Consider the following 17,245-nt stretch of genomic DNA (forward strand, 5'->3'; position numbering starts at 1 on the left):
TGTTGTAAGCAAAACTTGTGAAGTCATTCTGCCGCTCTACTCTGCACCAGTTAGGCCTCAGCTGGAGTACTATGTCCAGTTCTGGGCGCCACATTTCAAGAAAGATGTGGAGAAATTGGAAAGGGTACAGAGAAGAGCGACAAGAATGATTAAAGGTCTAGAGAACATGACCTATGAAGCCAGGCTTCATGAACTGGGCTTGTTTAGTTTGGAAAAAAGAAGATTAAGGGGGGACATGATAGCGGTTTTCAAATATCTAAAAGGGTGTCACAAGGAGGAAGGAGAAAATTTGTTCCTCTTGGTTACTGAGGACAGGACAAGGAGTAATGGGCTTAAAGTGCAGCAGGGGAGGTTTAGATTGGATATTAGGAAAAAATTCCTGTCAGGGTGGTCAAATATTGGAATAAATTGCCCAGGGAGGTGGTGGAATCTCCCTCTCTGGAGATATTTAAGAACAGGTTAGATAGACATCTGTCAGGGATGGTGTAGACGGAGCTTGGTCCTGCCTTGAGGGCGGGGGGCTGGACTCGATGACCTCTCGAGGTCCCTTCCAGTCCTATTATTCTATGATTCTGTGATTCTATGATTCTAATGCAAGTTAGTGGTTCATTGAAGTGAGGCCCTATTTTAAATATAATTTTGTTCGTGCTTCAAAGGCTTTTGACATAATTAGCTATCTACTCCATAGGGCTATACTTTGCTCATAAAAGGAATAAAAGTAAATACTACGTCGGAGGCTGAATTTTTTTGAAATGCTCACCAACCTAGGTCAAATTTATATTCGTGATATGTCCGTGGTCAGTTGCTATGAAATTGTTACTTTTTTTACATTTTAAAAACAAGATGATTTTATTTTAGTAAATTATTAAGTACCAGAAGAGGTAGTCATTTACTTTTTTTTTTTCCAACCAAGGCTTTTTCCCTTCAGTGGGAATACCTTTTATTTTTGTAACATTTCAAAACTATTGTTAAACAAGTGAGAAAAATATATTAGGTACTTGAGCTTTACATATAGTAATTTATTCTCTTTTCAGCTGAGAATAAAGTAAATAATAGTTGAAAGAGAGCTATTTTTCCTGTGAATTTTGGCTTGTTTTATTGGAGTGTTCCTGCTGAGACCAAAGTCTTCTTTCCAACATTCTAACATCTTACAAATCTAAGAATAAAATTTCACTAAATGAAGCTCCTTATTGACACCCAGGGTGATTTTAATAAATGGCATATGACTTAATGAGTATTAAGACAGACTGTGTACAAACTAATGCTCTGCACTGGTTCCTTATGAGAGGTAGGTTTAATTAACAAAATAAACTTAGTTTTGTGTTTCTCATTGGGATTCATTTGGAGATTTCAAAAAGTAGTATAAAGTTTTTATGCAGAAAGGAAGTAAAGAAAAAAGAATGGTCCTTATTTTCAGCAGCTGGCCTGAACCAAAGGTTGTTAAGAACAAATCTCAAATTTAGAGAAAGTTAATTGGATTCAATTTCTACATTGAAGATTCTGAATTTTCCTTCCAAAGGCTAATGAAACCTTCTCCCTTGTCTTATTTGCTGCAGCATTTGTTGCCCTTCTCATAGTTTAAATCAATACATGTGTTCTTGATATTTGGCAAACTGAAATTTAATTTTGCAGCTGTGTGATCCCTGTACAAACTAAATGCATCTTACGGAAATAAAAACATTCAGAGAGAAAACACTTTGAGAGAAAACTAGTAAGTGAAAATCTATTCCTCTTCTATCAGAATATATTTCATTTTATTTAATTATGGGTGATTTGTTTGTTACTGGAAATCAAAATGAAAACCAGAATAGCCACATGAGCTGCAATCTGCCAGCTATTGTTTGGAATGAGAAGTGGATGTTTGTGATGTTCAAAAAACAAATATGTGAGAGTTTTAACTGTTCAGTACATTTTAAAACCTACCCATGCAGATAGCTAACAAATCCATGTGGCGTTTGTGCTTCTGCGATAGCCTGCTGCTAAGTCTTTTGAGTATTATTATTTTACTAAAAATAAAAGCCTGAAGATGATCATATTGATTTGTTGATAAAATCTTGGTAATTGGCTTTTATCCCAGCTCAAATATAGGGAAACTTTACTTGTTTGGGACTTCTGTGTTTTTGAATCACTATTTATTAAGGGTTAATCCAACATGGCATTACTGTTCATTGAATATTCCTGACTTTGCAGTACAGCTAGGTCCTGTGCTTTAGACAAAATAAAGTGTTGGATGGGATCCCAGTTTTAACAGTCCCAATTTATTATAACCATTGAACCCTGATCAGATCACACATTGGATTAGATCCCAGTTTTTTTAAATGTCCCAATTTATTGCTGCCTTGGAACCCTGATAAGAATACATATTTGATTAAGGCTTCAGTTTTCAAAAAATTCCAGTTAATTACTTGTAGATTCTTATTAGCTCATAGCAGTGTAGCACGGTATGTAGGAGTTATGAAAAAATTACTGGATGATGTTGCACAGGTCAAGGTCATCGCTTCATTTTGTGCTGACAGTATGAAGTTATCAGATTTCTGTTTATTACGCTGGCGGCACTTGCACTGGACAGGAGGACAGATGAATCCCATCCCACTGATTCTAAATGATTCTCATTTTAGATCTGCTGCTGCTATAGACACCAGACCGTGTAATAAAAGCTTGCCATTGTACAGTGAGGGGCTGGTAGCTGGCTGTGACTGACTGATGTCAGCAATCCTCTCCCACCGTTCACATCACATTTAAACCAAGTGGCAGTTTTTGAGCTTTCTGATTCCAATTTATGTTGCTAAAACAGAATTTGCTCTGACAGATCCAAGGAGCTAGATACTGCTAGGCCACAAAAGACAACACCAGTGCAGTGCCAATCTGGGTCTTGAATCTGGAATGGTCTGGCTGAGAGCTGAGCACTGTATTGGCAGGGGGAGTGAGACTGACACACAGTATGGATTATTTGGCAGAGGATGCTTTTCTCCAGTCACCAGGCTTCTTTCCCAGATGCCACTGTCCATTCAGCACTTCCCAATACATCATAGGCTGGCCCTCTAAAGAACCCCAAAGTTCATTCCTGTAGTATAGTCTCACTGGTTCATCCTTCATTGAGACAACAATTGTACTATAATCCAGAGGCTTTTTTGGAAAGTCTGTGGTTTGTTTCCTTTTCATGCTTGATATCTAGTTATTACAATACTACAGGCTCAATTTTTTCAACACGCCATAATAGAAGCCCAACTTAAATGTATACCCCAAATTAAAAAACATAGCAAGAGACCTAAAAAAGAGTCACCGTGGCTTAACCACCATGTAAAAGAAGCAGTGAGGGACAAAAAGGTATCTTTTAAGAAGTGGAAGTTCAATCCTAGTGAGATAAATAGAAAGGAACATAAACACTGTCAAATCAAGTGTAAAAATGTAATAAGAAAAGCAAAAAAAGATTTTGAGGAACAGCTAGCCAAAAACTCAAAAAGAAATAACAAAATGTTTAAGTACATTAGAAGCAGGAAGCCTGCTAAAAAACCTGTGGGTCCCCTAGATGATCGAGCTATAAAAGGAGCAATCAAGGACAATAAAGCCATTGTGGAGAAACTAAATGATTTCTTTGCTTCAGTCTTCATGGCTGAGGACGTGGGGAGATTCCTGAATCTGCACCGTCCTTTGTGGGTGATGAATCTGAGGAACTGTCCCGGATTGAAGTGTCATTAGAGGAGGTTTTGGAACAAATAGAAAAACTTAATGTTAACAAATCTCCAGGACCGGATGGCATTCATCCAAGGGTTCTAAAAGAACTCAAATTGGAAATTGCTGAGCTATTATCTGTGGTTTGTAACCTATCCTTTAAATCGGCTTCCGTACCTAATGACTGGAAGGTAGCCAACGTGACACCAATATTTAAAAAGGGCTCTAGAGGCGATCTTGGCAATTACAGACCGGTAAGTCTAACTTCAGTACAGGGCAAATTAGTCGAAACAATAGTGAAGAATAAAATTGTGAAGCATGTAGAAGAACATAATTTCTTGGACAAAAGTCAACATGGTTTCTGTAAAGGGAAATCCTGTCTTACTAATCTATTAGAGTTCTTTGAAGGGGTTAACAAACATGCGGACAAGGGGGATCCAGTAGGTATAGTATACTTGAATTTTCAGAAAGCCTTTAACAAGGTCCCTCACCAAAGGCTCTTGTGTAAATTACATGGCCATGGGATAAGAGGGAAGGTCCTTTCTTGGATTGAGAACTGGTTAAAAGACAGGAAACAAAGGGTAGGAATAAATGGTAAATTTTCAGATTGGAGAGGGGTAACTAGTGGTGTCCCCCAAGGGTCAGTCCTGGGGCCAATCCTTTTCAACTTATTCATAAATGCTCTGGAGAAAGGGGGAAGCAGTGAGGTAGTAAAGTTTGCGGATGATACCAAACTGTTTAGGATAGTCAAGACAGAAGCAGACTGTGAAGGACTCCAAAAAGATCTCACCAAACTGAGTGATTAGGCAACAAAATGGCAAATGAAATTTAATGTGGATAAGTGTAAAATAATGCACATCACGAAAAATAACCCCAACTATACATACAGTATGATGGGGGCTAATTTGGCTACGCCAAATCAGGAAAGAGATCTTGGCGTTATCGTGGACAGTTCTCTGAAAACTTCCACGCAGTGTGCAGTGGCGGTCAAAAAGGAAAATAGGATGCTAGGAATTATTAGGAAAGGGATAGAAAATAAGACCCAGAATATCTTACTGCCCCTGTATAAAACTATGGTACACCCACATCCTGAATACTGTGTACAGATGTGGTCTCCTCATCTCAAAAAAGATATTTTGGCCTTGGAAAGGGTTCAGAAAAGGGCAACTAAAATGATTAGGGGTTTGGAACGGGTGCCATATGAGGAGAGGTTAAAGCAACTGGGACTTTTCAGTTTAGAAAAGAGGAGACTGGGGGGGGGGGTATTATAGAGGTATATAAAATCATGAGTGGTGTGGAGAGGGCCGATAAAGAAAAGTTATTTATTAGTTCCCTAAATAGAAGAACTAGAGGACACCAAATGAAATTAATGGGTAGCAGGTTTAAAACTAATAAGCGAAGTTCTTCTTCACACAGCGTGTAGTCAACCTGTGGAACTCCTTGCCAGAGGAGGCTATGAAGGCTAGGACTATAATAGAGTTTAAAGAGAAGCTAGATAATTTCATGGAGGTTAGGTCCATAAAAGGCTATAAGCCAGGGGATAAAACGGTGTCTGTGGCCTCTGTTTGTCAGAGGCTGGAGAGGGATGGCAGGAGACAAATCGCTTGATCATTGTCTTCGGTCCACCCTCTTTGGGGCACCTGGTGCTGGCCACTGTCGGCAGACAGGATACTGGGCTAGATGGACCTTTGGTCTGACCCAGTATGGCCGTTCTTATGTTCTTGTGTTCTTATGTTCAGTTACACTGGTCCAATCCAGTTGCCTTGATGTTTACTTAATTACCCATTGTTTTGGGGATTGAATACTAAAGCACCACATTAGGAGACATACTTAACCTTCCACTTCAAAATATTGTGCCTGACCACAGAATAAAAGATTGACAAAACAAAATCAGACTTTTGGTTGTAAAAACATTCAAGTTATGAATAGGGTTTGTTAATACTTATATGAAAAGTTCATGCATGTTCATTATGAATAAAATAAAATGTTTAAAGCATTTGGCCAGATATTGCCCTAGACAATCATATGAAAAACTCAATTCACTTTAGTAAGTGTTGCATATTAGGGTTGATGGACAAAAAACTTTTGCCTATTTTTATGTAGATGAATTAAACCCAACTGAAATCCAAATGACCTCGTGGAGCAACGAGGTACTTTCTTCTAGACAACACTTTTCTCAATATATGTATGCATTAGGGAAATGAGAGACAAAAGCTGAAATGTTATGTAAAATCACAGTTGAGATATTAAGACTGTAAATCAGATGTAAATTGAGTAATCATTGCAGTTTGGAGATTCAGGCAGCATCACGTGAGTGGAAAAACGCAGTGGCTTTGATTCCACTACACACAAGGAAAGAGAAAATGAATGGAAGAATATTTATTACACTAATTAACCTGATTAAAAGATTCACAGATTTGAACCTTTTTGTGAAATCCCAGCTACATCTCGCCACTTTCACAGCAACTCCCTTTTGACTATATTAATTGAAAATCACATGCTAATTATCGTAAATGACCTGTGCCTCTTACCTATCTGTTCCTGTTTTACACTTCACCTTTGCTAGTTATTATTGCTTCTCCTAGTCTGTCTTTGGGAATTTCCCTCACTGATGCTTGTTCAAATCACTCCTTAAAACACAAATTTCCTGCGAAACCTATCCATTTTAATCCTTTTTATCAAAGAGTATTTCTGTATTCTATTGAAAACCCCACCACCACTCTTTGTGGAATCCATTGTTCGGGTTTATTTTTCTCTTTGACTGTATTGTCTACTTGTTAGTGTGCATCGTGGCATTCCATGTACTCTACACAGCATTATGCCCACAATCTACACTTGACATAATAAAACAGATTGTTGTATGACTTGTACATTTTCAGCAGAAAGTTTGTTCATGCTAGCTAGAAGAAAATAGTACATTATCTGCCTTTCGGGATCCCTCAAGCAATTCCAGTGCTGTCAGTAGAAGCCTGTGAGCTGTGTCTACGTAGTCACAACTGTAGCTGCAGCCTTTTTGCAGTAGCTAGCAGGTTTTGTTCATGTTGTTATAAATGGCAACTGGAAACATTTGGTTTGTATAGTGCACATTGTGCAAAACCGTGGTTCATCTCACCTAAGATACACAACAGAGAAAAATGTGAAGGCTGTGATGTTCTGTTTCTTCCCTTACAGCGTTCATGCTGGTGGTACACAAAAAAAGGTGCCAGCTATGGAATATGTGTTAATGGATCACATTGGAAAGACATCTAAGGAAGAAATTAACTTGTATACCATAAATTATTGTTCCTGTGCCGAGCAGCCACAGCAGAAAATAGGAGTAAAAGTTTCAAAAACACTTTAAGTTCCATTTTTCAGAACTGACCTAGCCTAAGGCCCATTGACTTTCCATAAGATTTAGACTCCTTCAATGTCTAAACCACTTTTGAAAATGTCACTTAAGTTATTTTGAAAAATGTATCTGTACTCTTATTGAGCTGCAATGTGAACATTTGGCTTTTGCAGCCCCATATCATATTATTCGTGGTCATGAAAAGCTATGCGTGATAGATTCTGGGCTTAGAAGATAGAGAAAGTCTTTAGGCCGGAACTATGTGTTTGGTTTCGGATGACAAGTAAGAGAGCGGGATAACAGGAAGTTGAGGGCAGCACATACTATAGCGTTTCTAAGGTGCCTGTGCTCTAACTACCAAGGTGAGAGGGCTGTGTTTTCACAGATGCACAGCTAACGGAAGCTGATGTGTTTGTCATGCAGTGATTTAACTGGATGCTTGGTTTCAGGTGGCAGGGTAGAATGAGCAGAACTGATATGTGATACACATAGGAAATGTCACTGGCTTCCCTCCATTCTGTGTGGTTTATTTCCCATTCCCTCATCAGGAAGTTTATATAAACTTAGTATTAGGCTAAACTGTTCAGATTGTGACCTGTGCCTCTCCTCTTTAGTTTCACTGCTGGTGTCACAGTGGTGAGTGACACGTAATCTCTCACTTCCACTTGTTTAATCAGACCCATCCTGTGATGCATGTTTGGCTCCCCTGTAATAGTAGTACTCTCATTTTTGTGATGAGGGCAAGAGCTGGAACTACCATAAATTATAAGGAAAAGCAACAAAAGAGCCGTAAGAGTGGGGAGAAGGAGGAAATACGGTGAAACAGGCTCTTGTTGGTGTGTTTTGTAGAAAACAAATATTCCTAAGAATTGGGTCAGAACGTGGTGCTGTTATGCACGCAGGGTATTTAAAACTTCAGAAAATGGGATAGAAGTGAATAGGACAAGAGGAATAAAGGAAGATTTAGTAAAATAGATACAAAACTGAAATTATATAGACAGTGTCGTTCAGTTCTCACATCTGGGCAGCGCTTGGATTGAAATGAAAAACAAAGAGTAAAAGAAAGATCATTGAGCAGATTTTATAGATTTCCATGAAAGAGTGAGAAAGAAAAAAGAAATGTTAATACAATTATAATAGCTCTGTTGAAAAGATGAGACATTGATCATCAAGAAATTCACATACCCTGGCATTGACTGGTCAGCATATTATAGAAAGGAAGGAATTGTTCTTGAGCAGGTACAGCTTATAGCAGTGAAAGTGATTGTAGGCTGCATTCATAAGGAAAATTTGAAGAAGCTAGGCTCATTCACGGTAACAAAAGAAAATTGTGGTAACCTAATTCCAGTTTTTGTTGTGCAGAAGGTACAAGTATTGATGGCAGAGCAAATTACTTTCACTGTCGAATATGAAAGCAAGTGACACATGATGCCACTGTGTTGTGCTACTCTGTTACCATCATGTCTGCAATCTCTAAGGGGTATGGGATATGTTGGTTTAGTTCACCATTGCAATTCCAATTAGTTGCACCAAGTCATCTATAGAAGACCATGATGGATGGTATCCCACACACACCTGTAGAAATTCCCTGATATGCAGTATCAAGTATTGTACTAGCTCTTCAGCTAGTGTCAATAGGCAAATGCCTTCATTAAAGTCAATGGAGTTATGCCATTTTACAGCAGCTGAGGGTCTGGTCTACTGTTTTCAGTTTCCTGGATATATTTGCAGATATTCAGCATATCTCAGGATTTGGCCGAATAGCTGAAACAGTCTTAAATTGCTATAAAAACATTTAATGGGGAAAAGGCAGAACTTTCTGAGACTTGGACTGCAGAATTGATAAACTTTCTGGGTCCAGTAGCTACCAGCTATGTGCAGGGGAGGAGGTAAACAGAGTGCTTTCATCTTTACATTTCTAAACATAACCCCATGTAGGACATGCCATATATATTAATCTTTTGCAAGATGATTTCTCAGGAAGTCACTGTAGGAGCAACCAGTATCCTAGACCCCTCTGTGACGGACCGGGCCGTGTCTGGGCACAGCTGCGGGCATCCGCTCAGGGTGAATTTCTCAAATCCGGGGTTCCTTACAGCCCCCGACTGGCGACCTCTCCAAACAGGCCACAAACCAGTCTCACAGAGCGCTTCAGCAGCCTGCCTGAAGCCTCCCGAGCAAAACCCCTCCGACACCCCAGCAATATCCGTGCCCCAGATGGCCCCGGGCCTCATACACAGGTGGGGGGGTCCTAGCACCCAATCCCAGCTACCCCGAACAAGTTCTGTCCGGTTCCAAGAAACCAGCCACAGATCCCTGGTCAATTTACCCTCTGGACCTTACCACAAATCACGCTGGGCCAATCCTTTAGAATCTATATCTAAAGGTTTATTATTACAAGAAAGAAAAGCACGAGAGTAAGGTTATTAAAGTACAGTACGTTACATGCACCGAATCTCCCAGTTCTCGATGCAGGCTCTAGCAGAGATGTTGCAGCTGCTGGTTTAAAAGTTCTTATTGCACATCCTACAATCAGGATGGGTTCACAGGTCTTCCGGGCTCTTCAATCCCTGCAGTGCTGCCTCTGGGATGAAGTGCTGAGCTGAGAACAAAATGGCATCGACCACATGGCCTCTTTATACTCCTTCCTGGCCTCTTCTAGTCTGCAGCAAGTCACCTGGTCAGAGGCCAATCTCTGTGTTTCCTGCTGGCTGCCCTCAGGTGACAAATCCCATTCTTTGGGTGTGTCCATAGCCTATTGAGAGTCATTGTTCCACAGGGCTTTGCTACTCAGCCTGTCCATAGCCATGCTTAACCACATTCACAGAAATATTCAGCTTCCACACAGATTACAGATTCCTACCTACACACACAGACATTATACACTCATAAATAGCGTACATAAGATCAACAAACAATAATCTCCCATTCAATACCCCACATGGCTCCCCCCATACCAATTTCTGGGGCCAACATCCCCACCTAGGGGTGCAGCAGCGATCTGGCTGCTTCCCTCCAATTCAGCAACGTGACACCCTCTTCCTGTGGTTTTGATGTCTATAGCTTTATGGCAAATGGGAATCCATCTCTTTTGTCACAGTGCAGTGTGCACTCCCTAACATTAGGATCCTTTCTGCACTCACTCTGGAAAGATGGTTTTGTTCCAAGAATTTATCAGGTTATAACTTCTTCCAAAAATATTTAACAGAAAATGTGGTGAGTTTATTCTGGTGGCAGTGGCATGGGCAGGCTGGGTCCCTCCTGCTGTGTAGTCTTTCTTTTATCTTTATTCAGGAACCCGTAGAGGATGAAATCTTTTGCATATTTTCATCTTCTCACTCATTATTCATGCCAGGGCTGTCTTGAGGTTTGAAACTACAGTATAGAAAGGAAAACCAATGACTGCTTATTAGTGTTTGTTTTCATCTGTATTAATTTCAGCATAGACTTTATATGTCCATGCTTGCCTTTTTCTCCACCCCAGAGTAACCATGTGTCCCTCCACAAAGGAGTGTCCTTTTTTTTCAATATGTGTTCCAGTGCCTTGAAAGTTTTACAAAAACAATCTTCTCCCCCACTTGATATAAATCCCATCAAACTCTGGCCATATGAAATATCAGTTAGCTGGGCTAATGGAATGGACAGAAGGCTAGCTGAGAGCTCAGGTATCTCACTGACCAGGTTTGTTATGTCAATACCATGATATGCTCTCCATGAACAACTCCCCCCTTCCCCCCGGGAAATCTCCTCTTCACATTGCAGCAGATAGGGAATGAAAAGATTCACTCTGGAAAGAGGGAAGGTGACATGGGAGAAGGAGAAATGTTACATGAATGAGGCCTTGACCACTCTTTCCTCTGAGGAAGCTGGCAGAAGGCAGAGATGGAACAATGACACCCATCAGAAATTGTCTTCTGTAACACCCCTGTCCACCACAAGATGCATCTTGGCTTTTCTCACTGAAAGTCTGGTTATCATATTCATCTCTGTCCCATAAAATCCATGGTCTTTTGGGGAAAGGCAGGTATTCCAAGGTTGCACTGTACATATTAACATGCTTAAGTATGTTTAGAAAAGATTTGATGTTTTGCAAAAGATAAATAGGATGTGATTGCTTACCCAGCTGTTTTTGGTGAAGAATTATGTAGAACACTGTTAAATATATTTTCTAATGAAGCATAATAAAAATCCTCAGGTACATATTCCAGTTGGTTGCACGTATCTGGAAAGAATGGATCAACAGTTTTTGTGTTTTCTATCAAGGTGGTCACCAGTGTTGAACCACATTAAGTAGTGTCCTACTTACTATTCTTTCTATACATTCACTATCAAGTGCTACTGTGCTTCAGATACAGTGACAGTGGATATATGTTGACTTTTTAACAGCAACCAGTGCCGGTGTGATATTTGTTTCTGCCTTGCATTTTTTCCTGCATCATACACTTCCATAAGTTCCATTTACTCCAGGGTATTCTCCATACTACAGTCAGCACGCTGCTGTCATTTTTCTTCTTGTTTGTTTATGCTCTCTTAAAGAGGAGCTGAAGATTTAACAGAAGTTTCACATTCATGGAACTTTATTGTATTTTTTTTTTATTGTCAGGAATAAATGTTGACTCACTGAAGTTTGGGTTTGAAATTTACCTGGATATGTTTTACCATTCCTATTCCCTGCAGATTACACAATGGCACTGATTAGCAGAAGTGTTTTGTAATACCACTTAAGGCTTTATCACAGTGGAGCACTGCCAGTAATAGTCTTTAATTCACTTACATGTACCAATTCATCTCTATCAGGTTTCTATTAATTTCTCCCTGTTTTACTCTGTCCCTAGCCCCTATATAATGAAGCATGAGGTCTTCCATTTATGTAACATATATATATATATATAAAATATTTTGCTTTGGCTTCTGCTTTGCAGACAACTGTGCCATCATCACATTTATTTCATGTTTAATCCACTTTTTGCAAGTTAATTTATTTAGAAGAATATGTCTGGGTCAAAGAAGCAATAATATTTTTATGGTCAAATTTAGATGGAAACTGAAGATTAAGTTAGCTATTTAAGCCTGTGTTGTTTTTAACACAACTCTTTAGTAGAGCTATATATCTAAAATATTAGATCTATGTATAATTAAAAGTGTGTGTATGCACTCATACGCAAACAACACCTATCAGGAATGTTTGTGAAAAATTGCACCCTACTCTGCAATAATCTGTTATCAGACTGCAGAAAGACAACTTGCATGATTACAAAGCTGCATGCCAAAGGAACAGAGCCTAGAGATTTCTAGTTGTGCTCCTGAAATATATAGATAGTTTACATTTATAACAGCTGAGAAATGTTTTTAAAATTTTGTTTGATGCATCATCAGCGTGCTGTCATTGCTGGAGAAAATCCAAACTTGTTTGTTTCTTTTTAACAATTAGGATTGGTGCAAAACATCAGGAGTTACGGCAAAAGCAGGCAAGAGGGCTTGCTGATTACTCCACTAGCCCTATAAGTCCCCCCCCTGATATTGATGATGATGAGATGGACCCAAATTATGCCAGAGTGAATCACTTCAGGGAGGCATACCCAGCAGCAAATGTCTACAGGCCATCGTCTCCACCTGCAGCAGAAACCTTTGGATACCCACACGATATCCCTACAAAACCAGGAGAAAGAGAGCATTTAGAAGGACTATATGCAAAGATAAGCAAGCAGCACCATCCACAGAATCCTGCTGACAGGTAATGATACCCAGTGGCTGCGGATTGCCTGGTTTTTCAGTTCCACATTTACCTGTATTTACTTGATTAAGTACAATGGGTTTGCTTTTGATTTACATTTTTTAACAAAGAGCAGTCTTACCCCAACAGTGCCCCTGAAGAGTCTACATAAAGCAGCAAATAGAATCATTAATGAAAGGTCCATATTTCACAAACCAAATGAATGAACTGCCTCCAATACAATTCCTGTGCTGCAGAGAAAGTGTATTTTTTCTCTTTTATACAGAAAAAAGTTTTATTCTTCAGCAAAATTCTGTTTTTAGATCCCTTTTGGTCCTGATGATCACCCAGTGCCCATTCATAATGAGTTTCTGTGTGATAGTGTGATATATTGCATATGTTTACAGTTTACATTTCCCCAGCTGTGTGATATTACGCACTTTCAATTAGGTTGGGGAGAGAACTGGGAATCATGGCATTTTATGCAGACTATAAAGTGTAGCTTCACAAGACTGATTACCTTTCACAGCCTTTCCAATAACCAAGTGAGAAAGAAGGAGCAATTTTTAATCCTTACTGTCAAGCGACTGGGTTGATAGCATTAAAAAAAGATGGTGAAGTTTTTCTTTGAATTAAAAAGAAAACCTTGTGACTCAGTGATGCAGCCACAACTGTGAAGTTTCTAAAGCAAGGGCAGTATAAGAAATATATGATTTCATTAATGTCATATTGCTAATAAAAATGTACATGGGAATTTTTTTGACCTATGTGTGAATGTGCGAGGAAGACGGGTGAATGGACATTACAGGAATTGGGAATATGGGGTGAGGGAGCAGTTTAAATGTTAAGGAATTAATCTTGTACTGTGGCTTATAATGTGGTTCCTTGCTGCATCATTCTATGCTGTATGAGTTTGAGGGGCTGTGTGAGCACAGACGTGGGAGAGTTTTGACTGTGTAGATACAGTACTTTGGATATGTCTTAGGTCATTGAGATATAGCTCGTCAGTAGTTTGTGACATGAACAGAAATGTGAGTGTTTAGCGGGAATATGTCACATCCTCTCATTCATCTGAATACAGTATTGGAGAAAGCTCTTAGTTGGGTAGTCAAGGAGAAGAGGCAGATAACAAGCATCTCCCCTTCTACACCATCAACACCCCATGCATAGGAGCAAGTTATGTCAACTCTGTCAAATGCTGAGGATTTGAAATCTAGATCCAAATCTGAAATTTCTCACATTCAAACATGCTTAGATTAGGTGCTCTCACCTTCTCACCATCGTTGGAGATTAGCCACATCCATTCTGGTTTAATTAGCACTGTGGTTGCACTCTCATCTCTCTTTGCTTCTTTCTTTCTGTCTTTCTTTCTTTCTGTCTTTCTGTCTTTCTTTCTTTCTGTCTTTCTGTCTTTCTGTCTTTCTGTCTTTTTCTCCTCAGCATCTGAGGAAGCAAGTTGTAGCTCTCAAAAGCTTATGCTCTAATACCCTGATACATTTGTTATACTCTTTAAAGTGCCACTGGACTCTGTTGTTTCTGCTGAAACAGACTAACACAGATCCCTCTCTGAAGCCTATCATTATTAGGTGTAGTGCTAGCTGCACCAAGTCTAATTAGGGTTAGAGTTCTGTTTCAGATTTCTATTGTAACAGGACCAATTTCTACAATTCCCATTGAAACTGAAGCTGTGATATGTATTGCTTTTCTATTAAGGTGAAAAAGAATATACAAGTCTTTCCCACGAACATCTTATTTCCACTTAAGGTTTTGGCTAGATATAGTGTGTCTAGCCACTAAATGTAGTCTTTGTTTACTTTAGAGTTAAGCATGAGCAGCAAACGGATCCAAATCCAGGTCTGGTTGCAGTGTTTAGAGCTGGTATTTTAGCATGAACTCATCTCTAATTCCAAGCCACACAAGCAAAATTACTGGAAAACTAAAACCAGCACTTAAACAGGAAAAAGTGCAAAAAAATTGATGATGAAGGGGGACATGAGGCAGAGTTATTCCTGAATTAACCTGATATGCCTGGGTTGGTCCATTACCACTGGCTAGCAGGAATATTGGGGTGCATTAGTAGGACCATTGCCAGCAGATCTAGGGAAGTGATTATTCCCCTTTATTCAGCACCACATCTAGAGTATTGCGTCCAGTTCTGGGACCCTGATTACAGAAAAGATGTAGACGCATTAGAAAGGGTCCAGTGGAGGGCAACAAAAATGATTAGGAGGCTGGAGAACATGACTCATGAGAAGAGTCTGAGGGATTTGTGGTCATTTAGTCTACAGAATAAAAGAGTGAGGGGGAATTTGATAGTAGCCTTTATCTATCTGAAAAGGGGGTTCCAAAGAAGATGGAGAGGGACTGTTCTCCATGGGGGTGAGGAACAATGGTCTCAAGTTACAGTTGGGGAGGTCTACTTTGCATATTAGGGGGGCGGTGAAGCACTGGAATGTATTACCTAGTGAGGTGGTGTGATTTCCATTCCTAGAGGTTTTTGAGTCCTGGCTTGACAAAGCCCTGGCTGGGATGATTTCACTGGGATCCGGCCTGCTTTTACCAGGGTGTTGAACTCAGTGACCTCTCCTGAGGTCTCTTCTAGCCCTATGAGTCTATGAGTTTCTTGGGCTTGTAAAGCCTGTTTGATCACATTATAGAAATTGGAATTGGGGGTGTGGATTTCTGTTAGAATTAATACTGGCAAAGGCAGCCTATCTTTCCTGTCTCAATAACAAAAGATAGTTTGTATTCACCATCAAGAAATCTGCCAAACTTCAGTGTAAACATATAAATTTATAGAATGATGTCAAAGCCAACAGTTACTTAAAAACACTGCACCAGTATACTGTCAACTGCAGGCAAAGAAATCCTGCCAGTGGGGAAGGAGGTAGAGATATGGATGAAAAACTACATTAATTACCAAGCCAAATCTGTCTTATGTCAGGTGTTGTCTGCATCAGAACAGTGAGGAGGTGGATAACAGATACTTAATAGCCAAGCGAAAATTATCTTGCTTTTATGAGGGTGAGCATTTATCAACAGGTTGGTCATGAAATAGTTCAGGTTCTTCCTCAAGAGATGTCCTTGTGGATGCTTCAAGCTTAGCCTAGATGCTGTCCCAGTGCCTGGATTGGAGATTTTGAAGCAGTCTGGCACGGGCCACACACACACGATGCTACCACTACATGCCATGGTGGCTGTAACGGCACAGGAATTACTCGAAGCTTTATGGACTTTGCTGATGATAACCTGATACCAAAAGACCACAGTCCAAAGCCATAGTCTCAGAAGGCCAAACAATTTAATACACAGCTTTACAGGCAGCCTTTGATGAGCTGATGCCACAGCAGAATCTGTTGCGACTCCCACAGTGATGTGCAGGGCTTCTTGGTTCACACTTCCCACATTTCCAAGGGACATACGGTCTACAGTAGAAGATGTGTCCTTCAATGGAGAAAAATTGTGTGCCAGCAAAACCAATAAGGACTCACATCTCACACTTCATGCTCTTGGTATCCACACCCCAGCAATTGTTTGCCAATCAACTTCACCCTTTTTACCATCACTGGGCAGCCATAACCTCCTACAGATGGGTTCTAGATGTCATCCTTTCTGATTATATTATCCCTTTTTTTCCCCCACTACTGCACACCCACCTACTATGTCCCTCTTCAGGGACCTTTCCCATGAAATGCAGCTTCATCAAGAAGTAGAAGATCTTCTACACGTAGGAGCAGAGGAACCTGTTCCGCTACAGCACAGAAGGAAAGGTTTTTATTCCATTATTTTTTAACACAAAAGAAAGCAGAGGCTGATGCTGCATCCTCAGTTTTCAAAGACTCAACAAGTATGTAAAAACGCAACAGGGGATTGGTTTTCAGCTCTTGATCTATAGGATGCCTATTTTCGTGCCCTAATCCAACCCTCAAGCAGATGGTTCCTGAGATTTACGCTGTCCACAGGCCCTCGCGTATTCTCCAAGGTCCTAGCAATCGTCACAGCATACCTTCGCACTCTTGGGATAATCATATTCCCCTACTTCAACAATGGCCTCCTCAAGGCTCACACCTACGTCAAGGCAATATGTACCACACAAATGACAATTCTGTGTTTACAGAGTCTGGGTTTTCACAATGCACATTTCAGGCTCATACAACATCACCGCAGATGCATTGAGCAGACGATTTCCCCAACATCACGAGTGGATACTCAACAAATTTGTGCTGCGCTCCCTCTTCCTCAGATGGGGATAACCAACCATCAATCTGTTTGCAATGCCCCACAACTCCAAGTGCATAAACTTCTGCACCAGGGCAGGCATAGGCATGAGATATCAAGGGGATGATTTTCTCATCAACTGGATGGACTCTCTGGGAGTGTCTAGACTACAGGGTTTTGTCGAGAAAAATGAGCTTTTGTCAACAAAACTATACCTGCGTCTACACTACTTCCGTGTTCTGTCAACAGTAAGTCAACAGAACACGGCAGTTTTGTCGACAGCGGTAAACCTCATTCTACGAGGAATAATGCCT

At 40.1% G+C, this 17,245-nt stretch overlaps 1 protein-coding gene across 7 annotated transcripts in view; it reads left to right on the plus strand.

The window, feature by feature from the left end:
• PARD3B (par-3 family cell polarity regulator beta) overlaps positions 1-17,245 on the plus strand; it is a 604,960-nt gene that overhangs the window by 473,345 nt on the left and 114,370 nt on the right. For all 7 annotated transcript variants that reach the window (XM_075934324.1, XM_075934322.1, XM_075934323.1 and 4 more), the window contains one exon: positions 12,432-12,734. In XM_075934324.1, the coding sequence (XP_075790439.1) occupies positions 12,432-12,734 (303 nt within the window). The remainder of the gene's footprint in view (positions 1-12,431; positions 12,735-17,245) is intronic.

The sequence above is a fragment of the Pelodiscus sinensis genome, chromosome 7 (genome assembly GCF_049634645.1).
Source record: "Pelodiscus sinensis isolate JC-2024 chromosome 7, ASM4963464v1, whole genome shotgun sequence".
NCBI lineage: Eukaryota > Metazoa > Chordata > Testudines > Trionychidae > Pelodiscus > Pelodiscus sinensis.